This window comes from Barbus barbus, assembly GCF_936440315.1.
Source record: "Barbus barbus genome assembly, chromosome: 18".
NCBI lineage: Eukaryota > Metazoa > Chordata > Actinopteri > Cypriniformes > Cyprinidae > Barbus > Barbus barbus.
This window is the reverse complement of record NC_136746.1, coordinates 5,515,581-5,536,375: the sequence shown is the minus strand read 5'-3', so window position 1 is coordinate 5,536,375 and position 20,795 is coordinate 5,515,581. Positions and strand designations below refer to the sequence as shown.

At 36.2% G+C, this 20,795-nt stretch overlaps 1 protein-coding gene across 1 annotated transcript in view; it reads right to left on the bottom strand.

The window, feature by feature from the left end:
• LOC306884600 (ribosomal protein S6 kinase alpha-2-like) overlaps positions 1–20,795 on the bottom strand; it is a 56,745-nt gene that overhangs the window by 16,043 nt on the left and 19,907 nt on the right. The window contains exons 4-10 of the mRNA XM_079440598.1: positions 17,657–17,737; positions 17,140–17,219; positions 8,993–9,099; positions 5,664–5,701; positions 5,409–5,551; positions 3,140–3,210; positions 2,837–2,925 (exon numbers count right to left, since the gene is read on the bottom strand). Coding sequence (XP_079296724.1) covers positions 2,837–2,925; positions 3,140–3,210; positions 5,409–5,551; positions 5,664–5,701; positions 8,993–9,099; positions 17,140–17,219; positions 17,657–17,737 — 609 coding nt within the window. The remainder of the gene's footprint in view (positions 1–2,836; positions 2,926–3,139; positions 3,211–5,408; positions 5,552–5,663; positions 5,702–8,992; positions 9,100–17,139; positions 17,220–17,656; positions 17,738–20,795) is intronic.

Sequence of the window (20,795 nt, the reverse complement as noted above, 5' to 3'; positions counted from 1 at the left end):
TAAACTTTTAAAGCCCCAACAAATAGGAATCTAAAAGTCCTGTGCTATAATGCGTAACTAACTAGTCAAGGTTTGTCCGGTTAGCATAACCCAGTTAGCCCCTGTTAGCAGATGCTATAACAGCTGGCTGCAAAAAGCATTGACGGTGGTCATGGCTGAGCTCTTTGGCTGTGATTTGAAACAGATTTGACATACGCTCCAATGCATATTCGTGTTTATGCTCAGGAGAGCTTCAAAGGTTTCTGTTTACAACATGTTTTGCCGCATTTAGTAATATAGACACATGACACATCACAGACAAATGTTGATTTCTTACACTGTACGTTCAAGTCATGCAAACATCTTCCTTTCTCTGATTGTTGGAAATCATCACATTATTGGTGCACATATAAATCTAGTCATTGTCTTTAGAAGTGTTCGGGAAAGTTACTTTTAAAAGTATTGCATTACAATATTGTGTTACTTCCTAAAGAAGTAACTAATTGCGTTACTTAGTTTCTTTTTATGGAAAGTAAAGCATTATGTATTTTTTTGCGTGTTACTTTTTCTCATCTGGGCTGGAATTGCTTGTTTGTTTTTAATGTAAAGTTCTATTTTTGGCAAATGTTAAAAGCTATTTCACACCAAAAGTGAAATAAATAATCCCCAGGCTGAACGAAATGTAAATTCACATCTGTACAGTAGTAGAGGGCTGCTAGTCAATACATGGGAAAACAAAGTAACTATTATTTTCTTGTAAATTAAAAAGTACTGTGTTACTTGAAAAAGTAATCTGATTACGTAACTCGTGTTCCTTGTAATGTGCTACCCTGGACACTGGTCTTTAGTATATGTAAATGAACAGTGTTTACTCTTTTTCCATGTTTTAGATCAACTGCACCAAAATCAAAAGTTCATTATGGGTGTTTTTGGCGAAAAAGAATGACACAGCCCTTTTTCTCTAGTCATGTCACACCGATTTTATAAAAAAAATTTTTTTTAATTTTTGCATTACTGCTGCAAGTCTTATTAAAAGCCCATCTTGACAATGGTGAATTATCACTTTAGCAACTTCAGAGCTCATGGTAGATCTGTCCTAAAAGGTGAACATATTATCACTAAAATCATTTTCTCTCTGAACAAAGTAAATAGGTTTTTTATTTCAGTAAACCTACTGTTGCGCTCTACCGCACAACACTATTCCACCTCATTAACTATTTCATTTTCATTTTTACCATTCAAACTATGTTAGTAGTCATACACGAGCGAGTCAGGACCTGGCTGGCATGTATACAACTAATCTGAGACAGAAGAATATTAAGCCACAGTCAACACAAGGTCTCGATGGCATTTATCATTTATCTTGATGGCCTTATAAATTATGGATAAAATGATTCACCCAGCTAAATTCAATCTCGGCTTTGACAAACATTCAGTAGCAGCGTCTGGAAGTCTGTCTGCAGTCATTCACACAGGAAATCATCTCTGACTAAAATGAGATTCATGCCCACTGCTGCTGTCGTAAGAACAATGTACAATTGCTTTATACTATGTTCAACTAAAAGAGGTATCACTGTGGCCATCAGATACATTTATTGTGCTCAGCATTTCATATCATTTCATTGTTTACACTTCTACTGGAATAAACAGCTTAAATCAGTGATTTGCTGGTCTTTGATGGCCCCTAGGCAATTGAAATAAGCTCTTTTAATGTGTTATTTTATGTATGTTTTTTTTCTTCTAAATACATTAACGCAGTCCAAAATAAGGCTTTAGGTGAGACATAAATAATATAAGAAATATTTTATTGCATGTGCTATAAGAAATGGTGTCTAAACATGTTATGCTGGTTAATGTATGATGAAAGAGGAGTGTTGAAGAGGATCCTAGTAAACAGCAATTCATTTAATAAACAGGCTAAACAGAGAGTACCAGGAAAACTGCAAAGGAACAAAATACAAAAAACAAAAAACCAAACATACAATGGACTGAACCAAACAGAGGGTATATATATATATATATGCGCACACAGGTTGAACAAGATAATTAACCAGACACAGGTGGAAGACAAACAACAATACTCAAACCAAGGCAAAACAAGAGAAAAACGTCTCGGTTGCGTACGTAACCCTCATTCCCTGATGGAGGGAACGGAGACGTTATGTCATGACAACATTAGTAAATCCACACTTTAAATTACACTAAGTGAAAATAGCATATTTTCTTAGCGATAGATGGTATTCACACTAAGTAAAAATAGCAATGGATTCTATTTAGACTAAGTGAAAATAGCAGTATTTTTTAGTGATATGCTATTTACACTAAGTGCGAATATTCATATATTCTATTTACACTATGTTAAAATATCAGGATTTTCTGCTATTTATACTACTTATTGCAAATAGTGGCAATTATCTGCACCTCAGTATTGTAGTACATTATAAAACAGTATGCAATAATAACTTATTGAGCGTAAATTATAATTTTAATTCAAATTATTAAATGGATGCCACAATAAAGCCCTCACTACATCTACCCGATACATTTATTTTCAACTTTTTGATTATTTCCTTCATTTTTATGAAAAATAAATGCTTTTCTAATGTGATCTGAAATTTGAAAAGGGAGAAAAAAGGCAGATTCGAACCCAGGTCGATCGCATCAAAACTAGTATGACACACGCTTAACCAACTGTGCCTCTGGAACTGATAACTAGTTAAATGAACTAGTTAATGAACTTAAGACTGTCAAACCATCTTTGCTGGATTAGGATGGTCTTATGGAGGAGAGACTGAAGCTAGGTGAATTGAATATTAGTTGGTTTAAGGCAGTGTTTGGTGCATGCACGGTAGCCTACCTAATCTATTGGAAGGGTTTCTTTTGAAAAGAGCCCGCAGTAAACTCTGGACTTCTGGGCTGAGGAACTGCGGCATGCCGAGTTTTGCCCTGAGAAAAAAACAAACAAACAAACATTAAATCTGTTATTTATTTCTGAAAATAAATGAGACTTTAATACATAGACACAAACATCACAAATCATCTCGACAGATCCATTTGTGAGCACAGCTTTAGAATTACAAATCTTTAAACCAAGATTAAAACCAAACAAAAAAAAACATTAGGCTGTCAGAAAATGCACAAATACAACAATAAGTCTTACTTGAGAATAAGTGCCATTGTCTCTTTGCGGTCTTTGCCTTGAAATGGCAGGGATCCAGTCAGCATTTCAAACTGGGGACAGTAATAGAAGCATCAGGCTTTGCTCTAGCAAGTTTATTTACGGATGATACAATAAGAGAAGTGTGTATTCAGCACTGCTGCACAGTAACAGCGCATACTGTGAAACCAAATCTGTCTTAGCATGCTCCCTCTTATGTAACACTTTTCCCTGTGAGTGAATTAATTTTAAGGCTGGGTTATGTTGTGGATATTTAGAAGTGAGCCAGTTAAATGGGCTGTAGTTTTAAAGAGAGATTCCACAATTTCACCAAACAACAACTCAGGTCAAATTTATTTATACTTAGAGCTGGGTGATAATACAGTTTAAAATGATCTACTAAAGTAGAGCTTAGAGAACTTTGAACGCAACACTAATCAATCAATTTAATCCTATAAACAGTCTGTATGTCCTGCATTCACTGTCAGACTTTTAAAGGTTATCTGGTTAATGTCTGTACCACAAAAGGTCATGTTGCTGAGCAAGTTGTGTTTTGTCTGCCCAATGGGTCAAGGTTTGGCTGCATATTATGGTCCAGTAAGCCCCCATTGTAGATTTGGTGGGTGCAGCTAGTCGAGCATAAATTACACCTCACCTTAAACATTTTTAATTAGAAGTCTCATCTCAACATTAATCACAAGCTCTTCAAATCAGGTGTCGTATCCATCTGAGCTCTTGAAACCTATAAGTGTGCACCTCTTCAAAAATGATTTTCTCCAACAATGGCTGTGAGTTGCTTCTGAGGAAATGGAATTTCTCAGAGGACGTACCCTCATCTAGAAGCAATTACCGGCAACAGCTCAGGGCAATAATAAAAGGGGTTTTTGCCTAAGCAGATCTTTTTTGAATTAATAGAAGAATCTGTGGCCCAGTGCAGCAGCAAGAAGAGATCCACTGATGCATATCTTGTGAGGAAGTGTCTGATAAATGTAATTTTCAGACCTAATGCTAAGTGTTTTATTTGTTTAGTTAAAGGTTAGCCACTCTTCCTGATGCTGTGTTTCACTCCAAGTCAGATATATTGGGTGAGGGAGGGAAGATAGGTGGGGATGTTGAATGATATGTATTTTCATGTTCTCATTCCTGTTTGTATATTGTGTAACAAAAAAGAACAAAAAGTAGTCAGATATGGAATATTCCTTCTTAACAAATGGTGACCAGATTCTGAAGTGGAAACTAGGGACATTTCCCAGTTTAGTGTTCAAAATATCCCTGAAATCGCACTTATTATCCAAATTAAAAATGGGGACAAAAGCATTTTTGTGTGGTTATTTTTTCTTCTTCTTTTTCTTCTAACTAGCTACACATTGCAGAGTTTCTGGATTTACACCAGTATTCAAATGCGGTACTGAATCTGAAAATGTAATGTTTGACAGTGTTAAAATCTGATACTGTATGACCAAATAGGTAAGACCACTAAGTTTTGCTAAATAATACACCTGCCACTTGTTCTATGAAATTTGTGTTGTTTCTTTGCTCTTCATGTATTTCTGTGCTCTTCAAAGAACAACAACTTTTTATAAGGAGGACTGCATTTTTGTATAATTTTCATATTTATATATTTTTATAAAAGTTTTAGAACTCAAAATTTGTTGTTAGTCTAAAAACAGCTTATATTGAAGCCAATCTGCCAAAACAACAACTTTAGAAATGTACCACTCTATGATGAAATAGTGCGGCTAAACACCGCCTCCGCAGAAGATCATCAACGCCTGCTTCTACATCACTGCCTGTTTAGCCCCGCCCACTGATTCACACATGCAGTGTTGACGTGAGAGACGAATGCACAGGTCTACACAGAAACCAAATCATAAAGATGGCTCTGAAGACAACAAGACACTGTTTCATGGGGGCAAAAATCACCCTTTTAACTTTGAAAAAATATCAAGATATACATTTTTAGCTATATCACACCTTTTTTTACACCTTGCCTTCAAGTGAGCAAAATAAAAATCAAATGCAGTTCACCATGTAAAATTCTGAGTTGAATAGAATGCAGCATAGTAAGGCTAGTTAATGCATTAAAATAACATAATCAAACTAATATAATGTACTTAATAATTTAGCACCAAAATGGGCTGTAGGAACCCCACAGAGCTGCAGCCACATTATCCTTCAACCCTAGGCTAGTTCTACACACGCTCATAACACTAAAACACTGCAGTGCTCACATAGCCCACTATGATCCTTCACAATCTGCAAGGACACTTACCATTAAGACGCCAAAGGACCACCAGTCAGCACTTTGAGTGTGACCTCGTCTATTGACCACCTCTGGGGCCATGTACTCGATGGTCCCGCAGAACGAGTACGCTCGTTTGTCATGGTCGATTGCCTCTTTGCTCAGGCCAAAATCTGAGAGCACAGAGAAGATATTAAACCATCAACACCCGGCGCCTTGGACCGATGACAAACATAAAGAGTTGGGTCATGTGGTGAGAGCAAATGAAACAAAAATCCTGCTTACCTGTGATTTTTATGTGGCCTTCTTCATCAAGGAGAATGCTGGGAAGGTGAAACAAAAGTGGATTACATTTCATTTCTATATTACGGTATAGAGAGCAGCTACAGAATTAAAATGAGATAGAGAGGACATTTATTAATTCCCTGCAATAGTACAAAACTATGTTCAATAACATCTTAAAAAGTAGAGTTTTTTAAGAAAAGCAGAGCAACATCACAACTTGCCATATTAACACAGTAATAAAGATTTACAATGAATATGAATAATTGTATCTTGCATGCATTCATTTAGTTATTTTTTGTGTAATTAAATATTTAATCCACAAGATTATGCATGAAAAGACATTAAAACTGATTATAAAAATATAATAACATAACTTTACCGTTACTCTGAAATAGGATTCATAATGTTGCACTTTCTTTTTTGATAATTATTTTTATTTTCATGAATTAATATATTTATTTTTACAGAGACAATGCATTTTTGAAATTTCAATCTTTCTCCAACCAACCTAGAACAGACTAGTTTAGAAGAAAACTTACAATCACCTAAAATAAAAAGAACAGTAATAATAAACACAGTGGTAGCGAAATGAATGTTTGGAAATGTAAACTGATATTTCCTACTGACACACCACAACAAAAAATAGAAATAACTGACTTAAACCATTTTTTAGCTGGTGGAAATACCAGTGTTCTAATAATTTTGGCCACCACTATATGTAAATAAAATAATAATAACATTGAATGAAATAAAAATATAGTTAAATACCACAATCATGGCTATCATAGTTTAACAAGGTAAATGCTACACTTCCTTTAAAGCTCTTGTAAGTGTGCAGGGGTGAAAAGATTGAGGATATATTTTCTTAATGAATGTACATGGTGCAGTGTCCTTTGAATTGCCTCTGCCTATATGCCATTAATCACCTATGATAGGTCTCAGAACAGTGTGCCCTTAAGAGAAATAGAGTGCTCCAGCGAGACCTGCTCTCAGGCCATCTCCATTTTCCCCTTCTCCGACGAGAGCCAGAAGGAATAGCTCTTCTAGTGTATGGAGTGTCCCTTTCATTATTTCCAGCAATGAATCTCCCAAGAGATCCCATTCAGAGTGCAGGTGAGCTTGGTTTTGGCCCATTGTTTGAGTAGATATGAGAGAGACAAGCCATGAAAGAGCATTACTGCAAGTGGGAGCAGAGGAAGGATTCTATTAAAGAGCTAGTAGTCATTCATCATTTTTCTGCTGGCCTAGGTCAGGAATGGTTTTTCAGAATGACATTGATTGTATTAGCTTACTCATGTGGTTGCCATGTTTACTTCAATGAATCCAACAATGGAAAAGCTTAATGGTACATTTATAATTTCCTCTAAGAGGTCTCTTAAGAACTCTGTTTGTTGATAACCCACAGGCCTACAGGTGTGGTAGATTATACAATACTGTAGTAGTACACTGCCCTCCAAAACTTTGGAAACGCACTAGAAAAGTGGGGTTTTGGACAATATTGGCATGAATCCTTTTTAATTTGTGATAATTTTGCATTGATAATGGACAACACAAACTAAGAAAACATATTTTATTACATAAACAGTTTATACATAGATTTGTTTTTTTTTTTTAGATTCATCAAAATATCCACCATTAGCAGCTATTACAGCTCTGCATAATCTGGGCATCTGAGCTGTCAGTTTATTCAAACATTGACTTGATACGGTATATTACTCCAAGCCTCCTGAAGGATTGCCCAAAGATAATTCACACTGGTTGGACACTTCTTACGGACATCACGGTCCAGTTTCTCCCATAGTAGCTCAATTGGGTTGAGGTCGGGTGATTGGGGGGCCATTCCATGACAGACATGATGCTAGCTGACTGTTTCCTCTCCAAATAGGATAAGCTTGGAAGTGTGCTTGGGGTCATTGTCTTGCTGGAAGGTTTAGGAAGGTTGGGGTGTTTCCAAACTTTTGGAGGGCAGTGTATATACACTATACACAAGCATTCAACTGTTTTGGATTCACAGTTTTAAAAGAAGTCTATTCTGCTCACCATGGCTGCATCAGAAGTACAGTGAAATATTACAATTCACTACATTTTAAAGTGTTATTTATTCCTGTGATGGCAAAACTGAATGTTCAGCATCATTACTCCAGTCTTCAGTGTCACATGATCCTTCAGAAATCATTCTAATATGCTGTTCTGGTGCTCAAGACCCATTTCTTGTTATTATCAGTGTTGAAAACAGTTGTGCTGCTTAACATTTTAGTCTAAACTGTTTCAGGATGTTTTTTTTCTATTCCTTGACGAATAAAAAGAACAGCATTTATTTGAAACAGAATCTTTAATAACATTATAAATGTCCCTTTTGATCAATTTAGCTTGTCCTTGTTAAATAAAAGTTTATTTTTTGTAACTAACTAAACATATACATTATTCTTTTATTTATTTATTTGATCAGGACTGAATGTTGCTAGTTTTATAATGTTGTAATATTTAAAACAAGTCAATAAATTCATTTTTAATAGTTAAAATACTTTAATAGTTTCTTATGGGGATTTTTAGAAAAAATATACTTTCATGTAACCCCCTCCCTTTTTTTTTTTCAATCAAACAAACAAACAACTTGCTACATATGATTCGCAATAATAGCTGTAAACTGCCCATAATGTTACTCCAAGAATAAAAACAATGGCATAAACATTGCTTATTAGAAATATTTTCACTGGTCATTCTCGCAATTACATAAAATGCATCTAGATTAGCCAGCTACGTATTGTTAAATATGTGAAATGCTCAAGTCAGCAGAAGTTAGAAAAATATTCAGTACATACGACAATATCAAATGTTTGAAGAATAACCACTTGTACGTAATAAGCCTCGACAAGGCTCATCAAAGAATGTCATCTTTACTGTTGAGCCCTGCACACATTTCAGTGTAATGTAATGGAATAAGCTTTGACAAGCACTCTGAATCCAGAAGAAGGACACAACGCAGATGCTGCTGTAACTGCACCAAAGAAACAGGAGCAGCACAGGAAGCTCTCTGGGCGGTTGCATCACCCAGTTTGAACCTCTGAATTATGACTGTAATTACATGAGAGTTTCACAGAGTTCTTTTGACTCTAATCCCGATGTGGATTATACCGCTGCTTGAGAATGCAGGACTTAAGCCCTCCTGAACATTATGTCCAATCGAGCTTGTGCTTAGGTTATCAACACAAGGTCAATCTTCTGGCCTTGTAGGCATAAGGTCACTATCTAGGGTACTTAAGTTGGCTACAATGTAGATTAGAACACATGATTGCCATTTACTGATAAAACATGGGGTTTGGTCTTACTTCTCTGGTTTAAGATCACGGTAGATGATGCCCAGACTATGAAGATGATCCAAAGCCAAGGCCAACTCAGCCAAATAGAACTTCACATCTTCCTCAGTAAACATTACCTAGAAAGAAAAAATAATACATATCATAAATAACTCATTTTCATTTAGCCAATGCTTTTACAGAAATCCAAATCCTTTTAGGATTAGGGATTTGAACAAGGTCCTAACCAGAACATTTTGTCATGTAATTCGTCCCACGCAGTTTGTGCTATGGACATAAATCATACCTCAAATCATGCGGCTTATTTGAAGAGAGGTGTATTATTACTTTTCTTAGAAATTAGGCTTATGATTTTCACCTGGAGAAAAATTATTTGCATTAAAGGAGGGGCAAGCATCCAAAATCTCGAATTTCATTTAGCTAATGCTTTTACCTAAAATGTACAATATAAATTAATAGGAATCCAGCTCTCTTGGGTTTTGCCTGTGGATAAATAATTTAAAGAGTCAACCTCGACGTGAAATGATGATTGCGTGTCATTTCTTAAAATAGCGTTTTCAATTGGTTAAGTTCTGAGTTATAAATAAATGTCTATGCAGCAAGACTCTGTACCTGCAGTTCATAAACTCAAATGGAAATCATATTTACGGTAATGCACTTACAATAGAAGGCGGTTGTATATAACCCAGCAGATTCCTTTAATGCAGAACCTGGCCAGTGACAGATCTTTAATAAAACCGCAGTAACACCGTATTATATTTGGAAGCCCAAAAACTGCTCTTTTCCAAGCTAATTTTAATCACTGGGAGATTTATTTAGACTGTGCGGAGAGCATCAGGGGACAGACAGTGCCATATTGAGGAGAGTAGATTGGCGTAACAAGTTCCAGCCAGGAAAGCAGCAGCTGTTGCAGCCAGATGAGAGATCTGAGCACCAGTGGTAATTAATTTACGTCTCACTTCCCAGGCACGGTTCTGTGCGGAGAATCCCGAATAAATCAAGTGCACGAATATCTCAGTAAACGTGCTCCAGTTTCTTTTTAATTCACACTTACAGAGAGACTGATCAGTCAGAGCAAGTAAAAGTGCAGGAGTTGCTCTTTATGTGAAGTGTAGCTGTAGTTAGTTACACATTTTTGGCCAACAAAATGATCTGTAGAGGGAGAGATGAGAATGTCACTCACCCCAATAACACTTGCATTGCACTAGCAAACTAGCAAAACACAGTTTATGGCTGGAAGGTAAACTAAAGTCTATTCGTTGTTCATAATAATAATAATACACCAGTGCCCACCCATCAGCGGCCTTGCTTTCCCATTCATTTCCCCATATGGGTTAAAAAATAAAAAATCTTATTATAAGCCAGGATCCAAACCAGCCAGCTACAAGGTGAATCATAATATACAAACTTTGATTTGAGCCAAAAGGTACAAAGGACTCAGAAGTGGTTAATAGAGATGCAACGTTGTCAAAATTAATTTTACACAATAAATCCTGCTGCCATCTGGTCTCTTCTGCTCTACCAGTTTGAGATTTTTATGCTATGTATATGAGGTTGTTTGGTTTAGTACTACTTGAATGATTAAGGCTAAACTACTGTTACTTTGTCTGTATGCTTATATTATCCTTGCCTGTATATCAGTTTTATTAATATATTGCTTGTCATATTGTCTAACAGTTGGATTGCATGTGTATGAGTGAGCTGGTGTTTATTTGTTGGTACTATGTATAACGTAATTTTTAAGTGGATGTTGATTTTTATTGCATTTGGATATAACTATACAGTGTGTATTAAGTATTACTTTATATGTATGTTTGTCTAGATTATTTATTTTATATTTGTACATCTATGTATTATTGATGTGCATTGTCCAAGTCAAATAAACCTGAAATAAAATAAACAACTTTAATAAAGAAAATAAGTCTCTTCTACTGATCAAGGCTGCATTTATTTGATCAAAATACAGAAAAAAAACTGTAATACTGTGAAATATTTTTGCAATTTACAGTAATGTTTTCTATTTTAATATACTTTAAAATATAGCTTATTTATATGATGCAAAGCAGTATTTTCATCAGTCATTACTAATGTCTTCAGTGTTACATAATCCTTCAGAAATCATTCTAATATACTGATTTGGGTCCCACTTTATATTAAGTGGCCTTAAAGGAACACTCCACTTTTTTAGAAATAGGCTCATTTTCTCAGTTAAAAAGTTGAGTTTTGCCGTTTTTTAATCCATTCAGCCGATCTCCGGGTCTGGCGGTGGCACTTTTAGCTTAGTTTAGCATAGATCATTGAATCGGATTAGACCATTAGCATCTAGCTCAAAAATGACCAAAGAGTTTCGATATTTTTCCTATTTAAAGCTTCACTCTTCTGTAGTTACATCGTGTACTAAAAGTTGCGATTTTCTAGGCCGATATGGCTAGGAACTATACTCTCATTCTGGCGTAATAATCAAGGAAAAATATCGAAACTCTTTGGTCATTTTTGAGCGAGATGCTAATGGTCTAATCCGATTCTAATCGGCTGAATGGATTCAAAAACGGTAAAACTCAACTGTTTAACTCTAGGGGAGTTGTAAAATGAGCCTATTTCCAAAAAAAGTGGAGTGTTCTTTTAACGACTATGTACTTACATCAAAAAATAAGTATAATGTACTTATTGTTTTCATATTGTATTGCACAACACTTTTGCTGCTATTGAGGTGGGATACGGGTAAGGTTAGGGACAGTTTAAGTGGTATGGGTAGGTTTAAGGGTGGGTTAAGGTGTAAGGGATAGGTCAACAGTGTAATTATAAATTATAAATTAATTATAATTACAGCTGTAATTACATGCAGGTATTTTTAAAATGTAAGTATAATGTAAAAACATGTATGTGTTAAGGATATCTGGTTGTAGAGCAAATAAATAAAGATCAGGAGAACGGAGATGCATCAGCAAACTATTTCCATTTAATAACGTTCAGACAGGACAAAGATTCAAACCAAACTGAGTGCTTATAAAGAACCGAAAACAAAGGAGTTAACGAACTGATTAATTAAACACAGGTGAACAGACTTAACGATGATAAACTGATGACAGTAAACAAGAGCAGGAAATTCCAAATAAGGACAAACAGGAACTAAACAGAAACCAAACCGTGACAGTATGTACACAATAAGTGCATTGTGCTAAATGATTCATTTAAATGTAAGTATAGTTGTTAAGGCCAATATAAAGTGGGACCCTGATTTGTTATCAGTGTCGGAAACTGTTGTGCTGTTTAATATTTTTGGAAATTGTGATACTTTTTTCAGGATTCTTTGATGAATAAAGAGATAAAAAAAATTATTCAAATTAGAAATATTTTGTAACAATATAAGTCTTTACTATAATTTAACACATTCTTGCTGAATAAAAATATAAATTTCATTTAGAAAAAGAAAGCAAAAAACAACCTTTTGAATGGTAATGTATATTGTTACAAAATGTTTCTATTTTAAATATATTAAATTAAATACAAAAAACATAAATAAAAATGATTCTCGATTTCCTGTGAGTGATTGATCGTAGATGTGATTCAATCACCTTTTGCTGATTAAAAATGTAAAACTTTCTAAAATTAAAGCAGTTAATTAATAATTGAAAAAGGCCTGGGAGAGAAGTGATTTCAAGAATTCATCCCTGATTGCATATAATCTTGTTATCCTAAAGCAAAGTGGCCTATGTGATGTACAATGACACAAAGACCTCCACAAGCAATTAATAAAGACAACTATCTCTACGCAACCACACTGATGAAGAGTGATGTGCACAATAAAGCTCAGACAGGTGGAGAAAACGGGTTGTTTAGCTGAGCGAATGAGCATGGCCAATGAGTCACATTAATCAATGTCTAAAGGAAACGTCTGCTTCAGATAAGTGTGGGGCTGTTTTTAACGGATAGGACAGATACTGGGGTGAAGTCATTCTACGTTCTGGAGCTTAGCTGGAGATTTTCAAACACAGAACAACACAACGCATCACAACCTGAGTGGGAGAGTCCCACAGGAATAATGCGTGTAAACATGATCTAAACCAGTATAATGGTACATAACACAATTTACATATTCTGAAGAAAATATGAGCTTGTGTCATGTTGCTAGGGCATTCTGGGTAGCTATCAAGAAGCTCTGAGTGGTTTCTACAACACTGACGGGCTGCTCTGAGTGGTTGCCTACTCACCCAAGTCAAAAGAGCCCACCCACAAGTCCCTATAATATATGGACTTTATAAACTCTGGTATTATCCATTTTATCATCCATCACGTGAAAATCACAAGTCTGGGCATTAGCAATAGCACACATATCCTCAATAAGCTGCATGATTTGAGGTATAATTCATGTCCATAGCACAAGTTACGCACTAAAATTTAAAGTTGGGGTATGTACATTTTCAAAAACGCTTTAGAAAACTGAGTCGGGCCGAGTACCAAAACAAACTTGTAGCCAATCAGCGGTAAGGGGGCGTGTCTACTCATGATGTGGAGGAGAGAGCGTTCAGTGAAAGAAAGAGAGAGATGGTGGATAAAAAACAAAAGAGGAAAACGTCTGCAGAACGATAAGTCAAGAAATAGGACCCGTGTAAATCAGCTTTCCAGCGCTGGAGAAAACTCAAGGAGCGGAAGGCCTGCGATCGGATGTCAAGTTTGCTTTGGTTCTTCTTGATAAGTTAGTAACACCGTAGTCTCAGACTCAGAATTCACGCCCACGAACGTCTGATGCATATGGCACACTTTTCTGGAAACACTTCAGGAATGTCGAAGTCGTCATCTGACTGGTTGAATTAAACAGGATTTCCGAGAGACATGTTTATTTTCGGTCCGCCGGGAAACAAAGATGCCGTGGCGCCAAACCCCCTCACGAAAGAAGAAAGCCGTCATGTTTACAAATGTGACGACGAATGAATCAGGATCAAATAAACACTGGATTTTCAAAAGTATGTGAAATATTTTAAGTTCGTGGCATATAATCTTTTAAATACATCCGAGAGTTTCACACACCAGTTTGTTATTGTGGCGACATTTCCACGCCCCGAAACGTGACGCCAAACGAAACAAACTGTGATTGGTTGTTTGACATGTCGGTCAAACGGACTCATGGGCGGGCCTTGGCCAATGAAAGTGGACATATATTCCAGACCTTTTGCCGCCAGTCTGAAGGTCTGGCTACGCGAGACTAGTAACAACGTGTCTACACCGGACGCGGCGCGCCGCACCAGCTAAAGTCTGCCTATACTGGACGCGATAAAACGATCTTTGAAAATCATTTGAAATTTGTGTCAGCACATCATAAATAGAACACTTCAGGAGATTTCTGTCGAGGATTTGTCGTGTCAAACCACGCAGCATCCAGTGTAGACAGCATCACTGATTATAATAACTTCTATAGTATTTTGTCGCGCCGCTCGCGTCCAGTGTAGACATGGTGTAACATTGGTTTTGAATGAATGAATGAATGAATGAATGAATGAATGATGCATTTATATAGCGCTTTATTGTGTATTGCTGTACACCCAAAGCGCTTTACAATCAAGTGGGGGGGGGGTCTCTCCTCAACCACCACCAGTGTGCAGCATCCACTTGGATGATGCGACGGCAGCAACAGGACAACGGCGCCAGTGCGCTCACCACACACCAGCTACAGGTGGAGAGGAGAGAGTCATAGAGCCAATCAGGTGTATAGGGATTATTAGGAGGCCATGATAGACAAGGGCCAGTAGAGGGAATTTGGCCAGTTTTGCTTTGTTTCACAGAACTAATCATTGCCTGGGTTGCATAGGCTACGTATGTGTGGGGCGGAGCTATCAAAATAGGGACGAGACCCTTCTGGGGTAGGGGCGTGTTTGTTTTGGTGACTTCAAATATCAACATTGGCTTCCAAAAATCGCTTACCCCACCTTTAATACTTAGGCTTATGGGTTTGTTTAAACTATAAGTATGAGCAGTAGTAATAATGGTGCTTGTTTTAACAAGCACTGATTTCCATAAATGGTACATCAAAATGAAGAACATGCACTCAGTATGAGGCATCTTTTGAGCTTTTTCAAAATAAAATACTGGCCTTGTCATAGTGAATGCAAATATATAATTATTTCTTGCTTTCAACCATAAATGCTTCTGTGATTTGAACCTTCAGTGTACATGTGTGTAGCACAGGAATAGATGTCATCATTTCATAAGGTGGGGTGAAACAGGACATTGCCTATCAGTATATAAACACCAGATGATGACACATCTTAAAAGCCCAATGTTATGCTTTTAAGTAGACCTTGCCATCTCTCATCCGATTGCCACGGCAACAAAGTTATTCTTGGTGGTTTGCTGCATGTACTTTTTATAGCTTTAAACCACTCACTATCGGTTAGAGAACTCTTGAACGTCAGAGGCTGTAATTATGTTAAGTGTGAAACTTAAGAGGGACTATCTCATTTTATTTTCAAAATAATGCCAGAAAGGTTATTCTTACCATGATGTACATTTTCATGTCCCCATTATAATTATCCGATTATTTATTTATTATTTAATTATAATATCCGAATATATTAGATAAAATATAAACTCACAAATTGAAAGCATGAAAAATCGTATTAGTTTTATTTCTGTATTTATTTTTGTCACAGTATTAAAATAAAGTGAATATAGAGGTGAATGTTAATTATAATTTTACTACTTTTTGTCCCCAGGTGTATATATATATGCTTAAATTACAGCAAGCACATTTGACGGAAAGCTGGCTAGCAGGAAAGATCCAAAAGGCAATATTTACCAGAAGTGCTCTACTGTAAAATCTCATTAATTATATAGGAAAAGAACATTATACACACACTGACCTTGCTTTCAGTGGCTGAGAATATCTTCAGCTCACAGGGGATATATTACAAACTATATATAACCTCCAGACACAAACTGTGCTAATCAATGTAAAACAAATTATTTCCCCTTAATCCTTACCAGCATTGATAATTTTCCACTGATGGCTTCTGCTGCTATAATGTGTGATTCACAGCTCAGAAAGTACAGGCTTCAGCAAGCCTTGCTGTTAATAGATCAATAATCAGGTTTGTTCCCCATGCGCGAAGGGAATAGATCCTTGAGATAAGTTTTTATTGAATTTAGGAGATAATAAAGTGATGATCAAGAAAATCAAACACTCCATTAAGGAGAATTACAGTATGGTTAGTGCTAAGAGGGACCAATTACACATCCATCAGAGAATAGATGCCAGACATGCCTTTAATTACCAAGGCATTCGGACCAAATGGCGTCTCCATAACTGTTCAGAATGCACATGTGGATGTACTTCTGCTGCAGGTGGATGTTTTGATCATTATTAAACATGGGTGACTCATTTACATAATATATGTGTGTGTACTGTGTATATTTATTATCTATATATAAATAGACACACATGCATGTACATATTTAAGAAAAATGTTATGTTTCTATATTAAATATATTTATATGATATAATTTATATGAATATACATATAAAAATTTAAATACATGTAAATATTTTCAAAAATATATGCTGTATGTGTGTGTCTTTATATACACATAATAAATATACATAGTACATACACATATATTATGTAAACAAAAACTTTTATTTTGGAATAATTTTTTTACTATAAACTTTTTTTAATGAATTTTCATCATTTTCAAATGTAAAATCAGCAAGCTTTTATTTTGGCGGCTTGCTGGCAAGTAAGTACACTGAAAAAAATGATACATTGAATTTACTAATTTTTTTAAGGTTTTTAACAAATTTTGCTGAAAGTTAGTCAACTAAATTTGATTATTTAAATGTAGCTAAAAAATAGATTGATTGCAACCACTTACCTTAAACAAAATTTGTATAATTTTTTTAAGTGTATATGCCATGTCGGTATGCAAATGAGCGGTCTGAACTTGTTTACTTATTTTTTATTTTGGTAGCGCATGCACACCTGTGCACCACGTATACACACCCCTAAGTATTTGGGAATTACAACAACCCAAATTATGATATAAAGATAATTTTTAAATCAATTATTCCTTTTAGAAGCATTTAGAACCAAACAAGCATGCCATGTTTCCGTGTTTAGTAACAGCTGAGATATTTAGTTGACTTGAGCTGTTTCATAAAAACTGACCTCCTTTGAGAGACGTGTGAAAAGATCTCCCCCTCTGAGAAAGTCCAATATAAGGTAAAGCTTTCCTTCTGTCTGAAAGGCTGAGGGGAAAGGCAACAAAGGTGACATTTAAGCAGTAATTTTCAGAAGCACAAGGGAAAAAACCTGTAAAAACCTGAAAAGTTACATGCCACTCAGTTTAAATGCTAAAGTCAAGCTACTGGAAATCTCTTTTTAAATAAATAATAACTAGATAATATAATCAATTTTTACAATCAGATCAGACATAATCTTTAACAGAAAATATTACATGATAGCTCATTACTGTAAAAGGCCATAGTGCTATAAAAACATCTGAGCTACTGTCATAGAACTGTATAATGTAGTTTAGTTAGAAGCATTGCTACATATAGTTCGTCACTCCACAACATTGTCTGTTTGGCATTTCAGCAGTGCACAGGGGGTTCAGAAACTGATGTTCCTGTGTAAATGCTCTCCTTCTGTTGCTTACAGTCTCCTCATAAGAAAAAATACTCACCGTAGTGGAGTTTGACAATGAAGGGATGATTCACTTCTGCAAGAATGTCTCGCTCCATTTTCGATCTCACTCTGTCCCGCACTTAAAATACATAGAGACAAGATGTAGAGGCTAATTAGTTATGGTTCCAAATAAAATTCTGATTAATTATACATAATTGATTAACTTTTATTCATTCCCTTGACAAAAACAAACAAGTGCACAATGAAAAGCAAAGAACAGATCATCTAAATGTGTTTCTTTGATAGCTTAAATTATATCAGTGGGGATTTCTTTAAGACTGCAAGGGAAGCTCGGCTTCCCCTATAATGTCAAAAAATTAATGGTCAAACATGTACTATTGTGTTAACATTTTATTGATTAAAAATGCGTTAGAACACGTTCATCTCAGAGACGAGTTCGTTCAGAATCAGCTACATATAGCAGGTGACTCGATTTCCTTCTCATATATTCCCGTAGCATCAGTGTATTTGCCTGTTGAAGCCCAGCGTCCATTGACTTCTATGGGGCTGCTTTGAACAGTTTTTTTCAGTGCTTCAAAACTAGACGGTCATTGGATAAATGCTGTGATTATGTCCCGCCCCCGGACGCTCAGCGTCTCTGGGGGTGAATGGAGGAGTGAGGAGGAGCTGGACTCCGGGCTTCTGCGTGATGATTGGAGGGTTAGTCGAAAGACTGCATCTCCTTTTGATTGACAGCGATTGTGTCCTATAAGAAGTCGCTGATGCTGAAGCTATTCGAGCCAGTGTTGCCAACTTAGCGACCCTTTTCCCCAAAAGTGACTAGCGACAAATCTAGCGACTTCTTTGACAAACCTTAGCGAGTCTCTGTGATCGCTGGAACTGCCGCAACGGCGCGAGGTCAGCGCACGCGCACCTCTTTCTCTGTTCAGTGAGCGGCTGAGAGGAGCAGCGCGTTCAGTTCAAATAGATATTATGTTGCTTCTCTAATTTTACATGCAAATATAGCCGAAATCACAGCACAGGAATTGTCTTGTCTTATCTTGTGTGTATTATTTGATTTAATCAGACGACGGCTCATTAATTATAATTGATTTATCATTGATTATAAATTAGGATTTTTGTGCAGACTAACTTCTTGGGAGGGAGAGCTGGTTATGTATTCTTAAAGGGCTGCGTTTCAGTCACTATTTCATATTTATCCCGTTGACTGACAACATAAACAGTAAAATATATAAAGGAGAACAGTTTTATTGAGAATTTGGCTGCATTAAAATACAGTATGAGCACAGAGAGACAAACAAATGTAAAAGGCAATATGAAGCGATGACGTGATGGATATGCTAATTAGCGCATGACGTCATCTGGCGACATTTAGCGACTTTTCAAACTGGCTTTAGCTACTTTCCATCGAAAGAAGTTGACAACACTGATTCGAGCTCAGTCCCATAGTGGACTTTGCAAGTGTAGTCAAAAGACAAACTGCTGCAACCTATTTCTTGATATTTGCTTGGCGAAATTGCTGGCCAATTTTCATTATACATTTCACACAATTATACACCACATTCCTTGTTTCAGTTTAACCTAATTCCCACATTTCCTCCATCGAGTTTAATGTTTTTTTTAGATCGTTTGTTCATTCATTCATTCATACAGTAGGCCAGGCGGTGAACTAGCCAGCTAGCAAACTGCACACGATGGCAGAATTTATGTATAAATAAATGGACAATTTTTATGATGTAGGCCGAAAATGAGCTTCCCCTCTTTGAAAGACCAGCAGCCGCAACTGAATTATATATATATATATACTGAACAAAATTATAAACACAACACTTTTGTTTTTGCCCCCATTTTTCATGAGCTGAACTCAAAGATCTAAGACTTTTTCTATGTACACAAAAGGCCTTTTTCTCTCAAATATTGTTCACAAATCTGTCTAAATCTGTGTTAGTGAGCACTTTTCCTGCCGAGATAATCCATCCACCTCACAGGTGTGGCTTATCAAGATGCTGATTAGACAGCATGATTATTGCACAGGAGAGCCTTAGGCTGGCCACAATAAAAGGCCACTCTAAAATGTGCAGTTTTATCACACAGCACAATGCCACAGATGTCACAAGTTTTGAGGGAGCATGCAATTGGCATGCTGACTGCAGGAATGTCCACCAGAACTGTTGCTCGTGAATTGAATGATCATTTCTCTACCATAAGCCGTCTCCAAAGGACGGATTATCTCGGCAAAAGAGAAGTGCTCACTAACACAGATTTAGACAGATTTGTGAACAATATTTGAGAGAAATAGGCCTTTGTATACATAGAAAAGTCTTAGATCTTTGAGTTCAGCTCATGAAAAATGGGGGCAAAAACAAAAGTGTTGCGTTTATAATCTTGTTCAGTGTATATACACACACACACATATATATATATATATATATATATATATATATATATATATATATATATATATATATATATATATATATATGCACATTATTTATATATTGTATATGTAGAGTTAAAAAATCATGAATTGTATGTAGAAAAGTTAAATTGCCATCTTCTCCTGACCAAAGTGACTTGAACGCACCTGATGTCTAATTATGACTTGTCAACTCATAAATACGAACTTCCCAGGAGGACTTGAATGCACTAGAAGTTCCAAATGTTAGTTCGGGAGGAGCCTAATCATTTAGTCCATGTGTCAATCATCATTATAAGCCTATATAAGCAACAGCCATTGTGCCTTTCCAGTGACAATTCTTCCAACATCCCTCCACCTCCCCATCTCCTCCTGTATGTAGTACTACAGTGGGGGAGGTTGAACTCAGAACTCAAGCCATTGAGGACAGCAAGCCAAGTTTGTTTACCATTAACCATCAGGACTGGATGGGCAGATGAACTTGTGAAGTGATAACGGTATTGTTTTCAGAAACGATAGGCCCCCAAAATTCTGTTTTCATGTAAATTAACAGCCAAAACAAATAAAAAGTGTTCTGTTTTTAGTTGAAAACTCCCCGTAAATGAACAGTTGAAATTCCAGTTAAGATGCTTGGATGACACACAATTTCTAATGATACTGGCATACTCCGGCAGACTTACTGTCATGGTTAAGGTGTAGTAAAATCCCAAAAGCAGATGTGTGACACAGAATGAATATGAAACAAGAAGACTTTAATAAA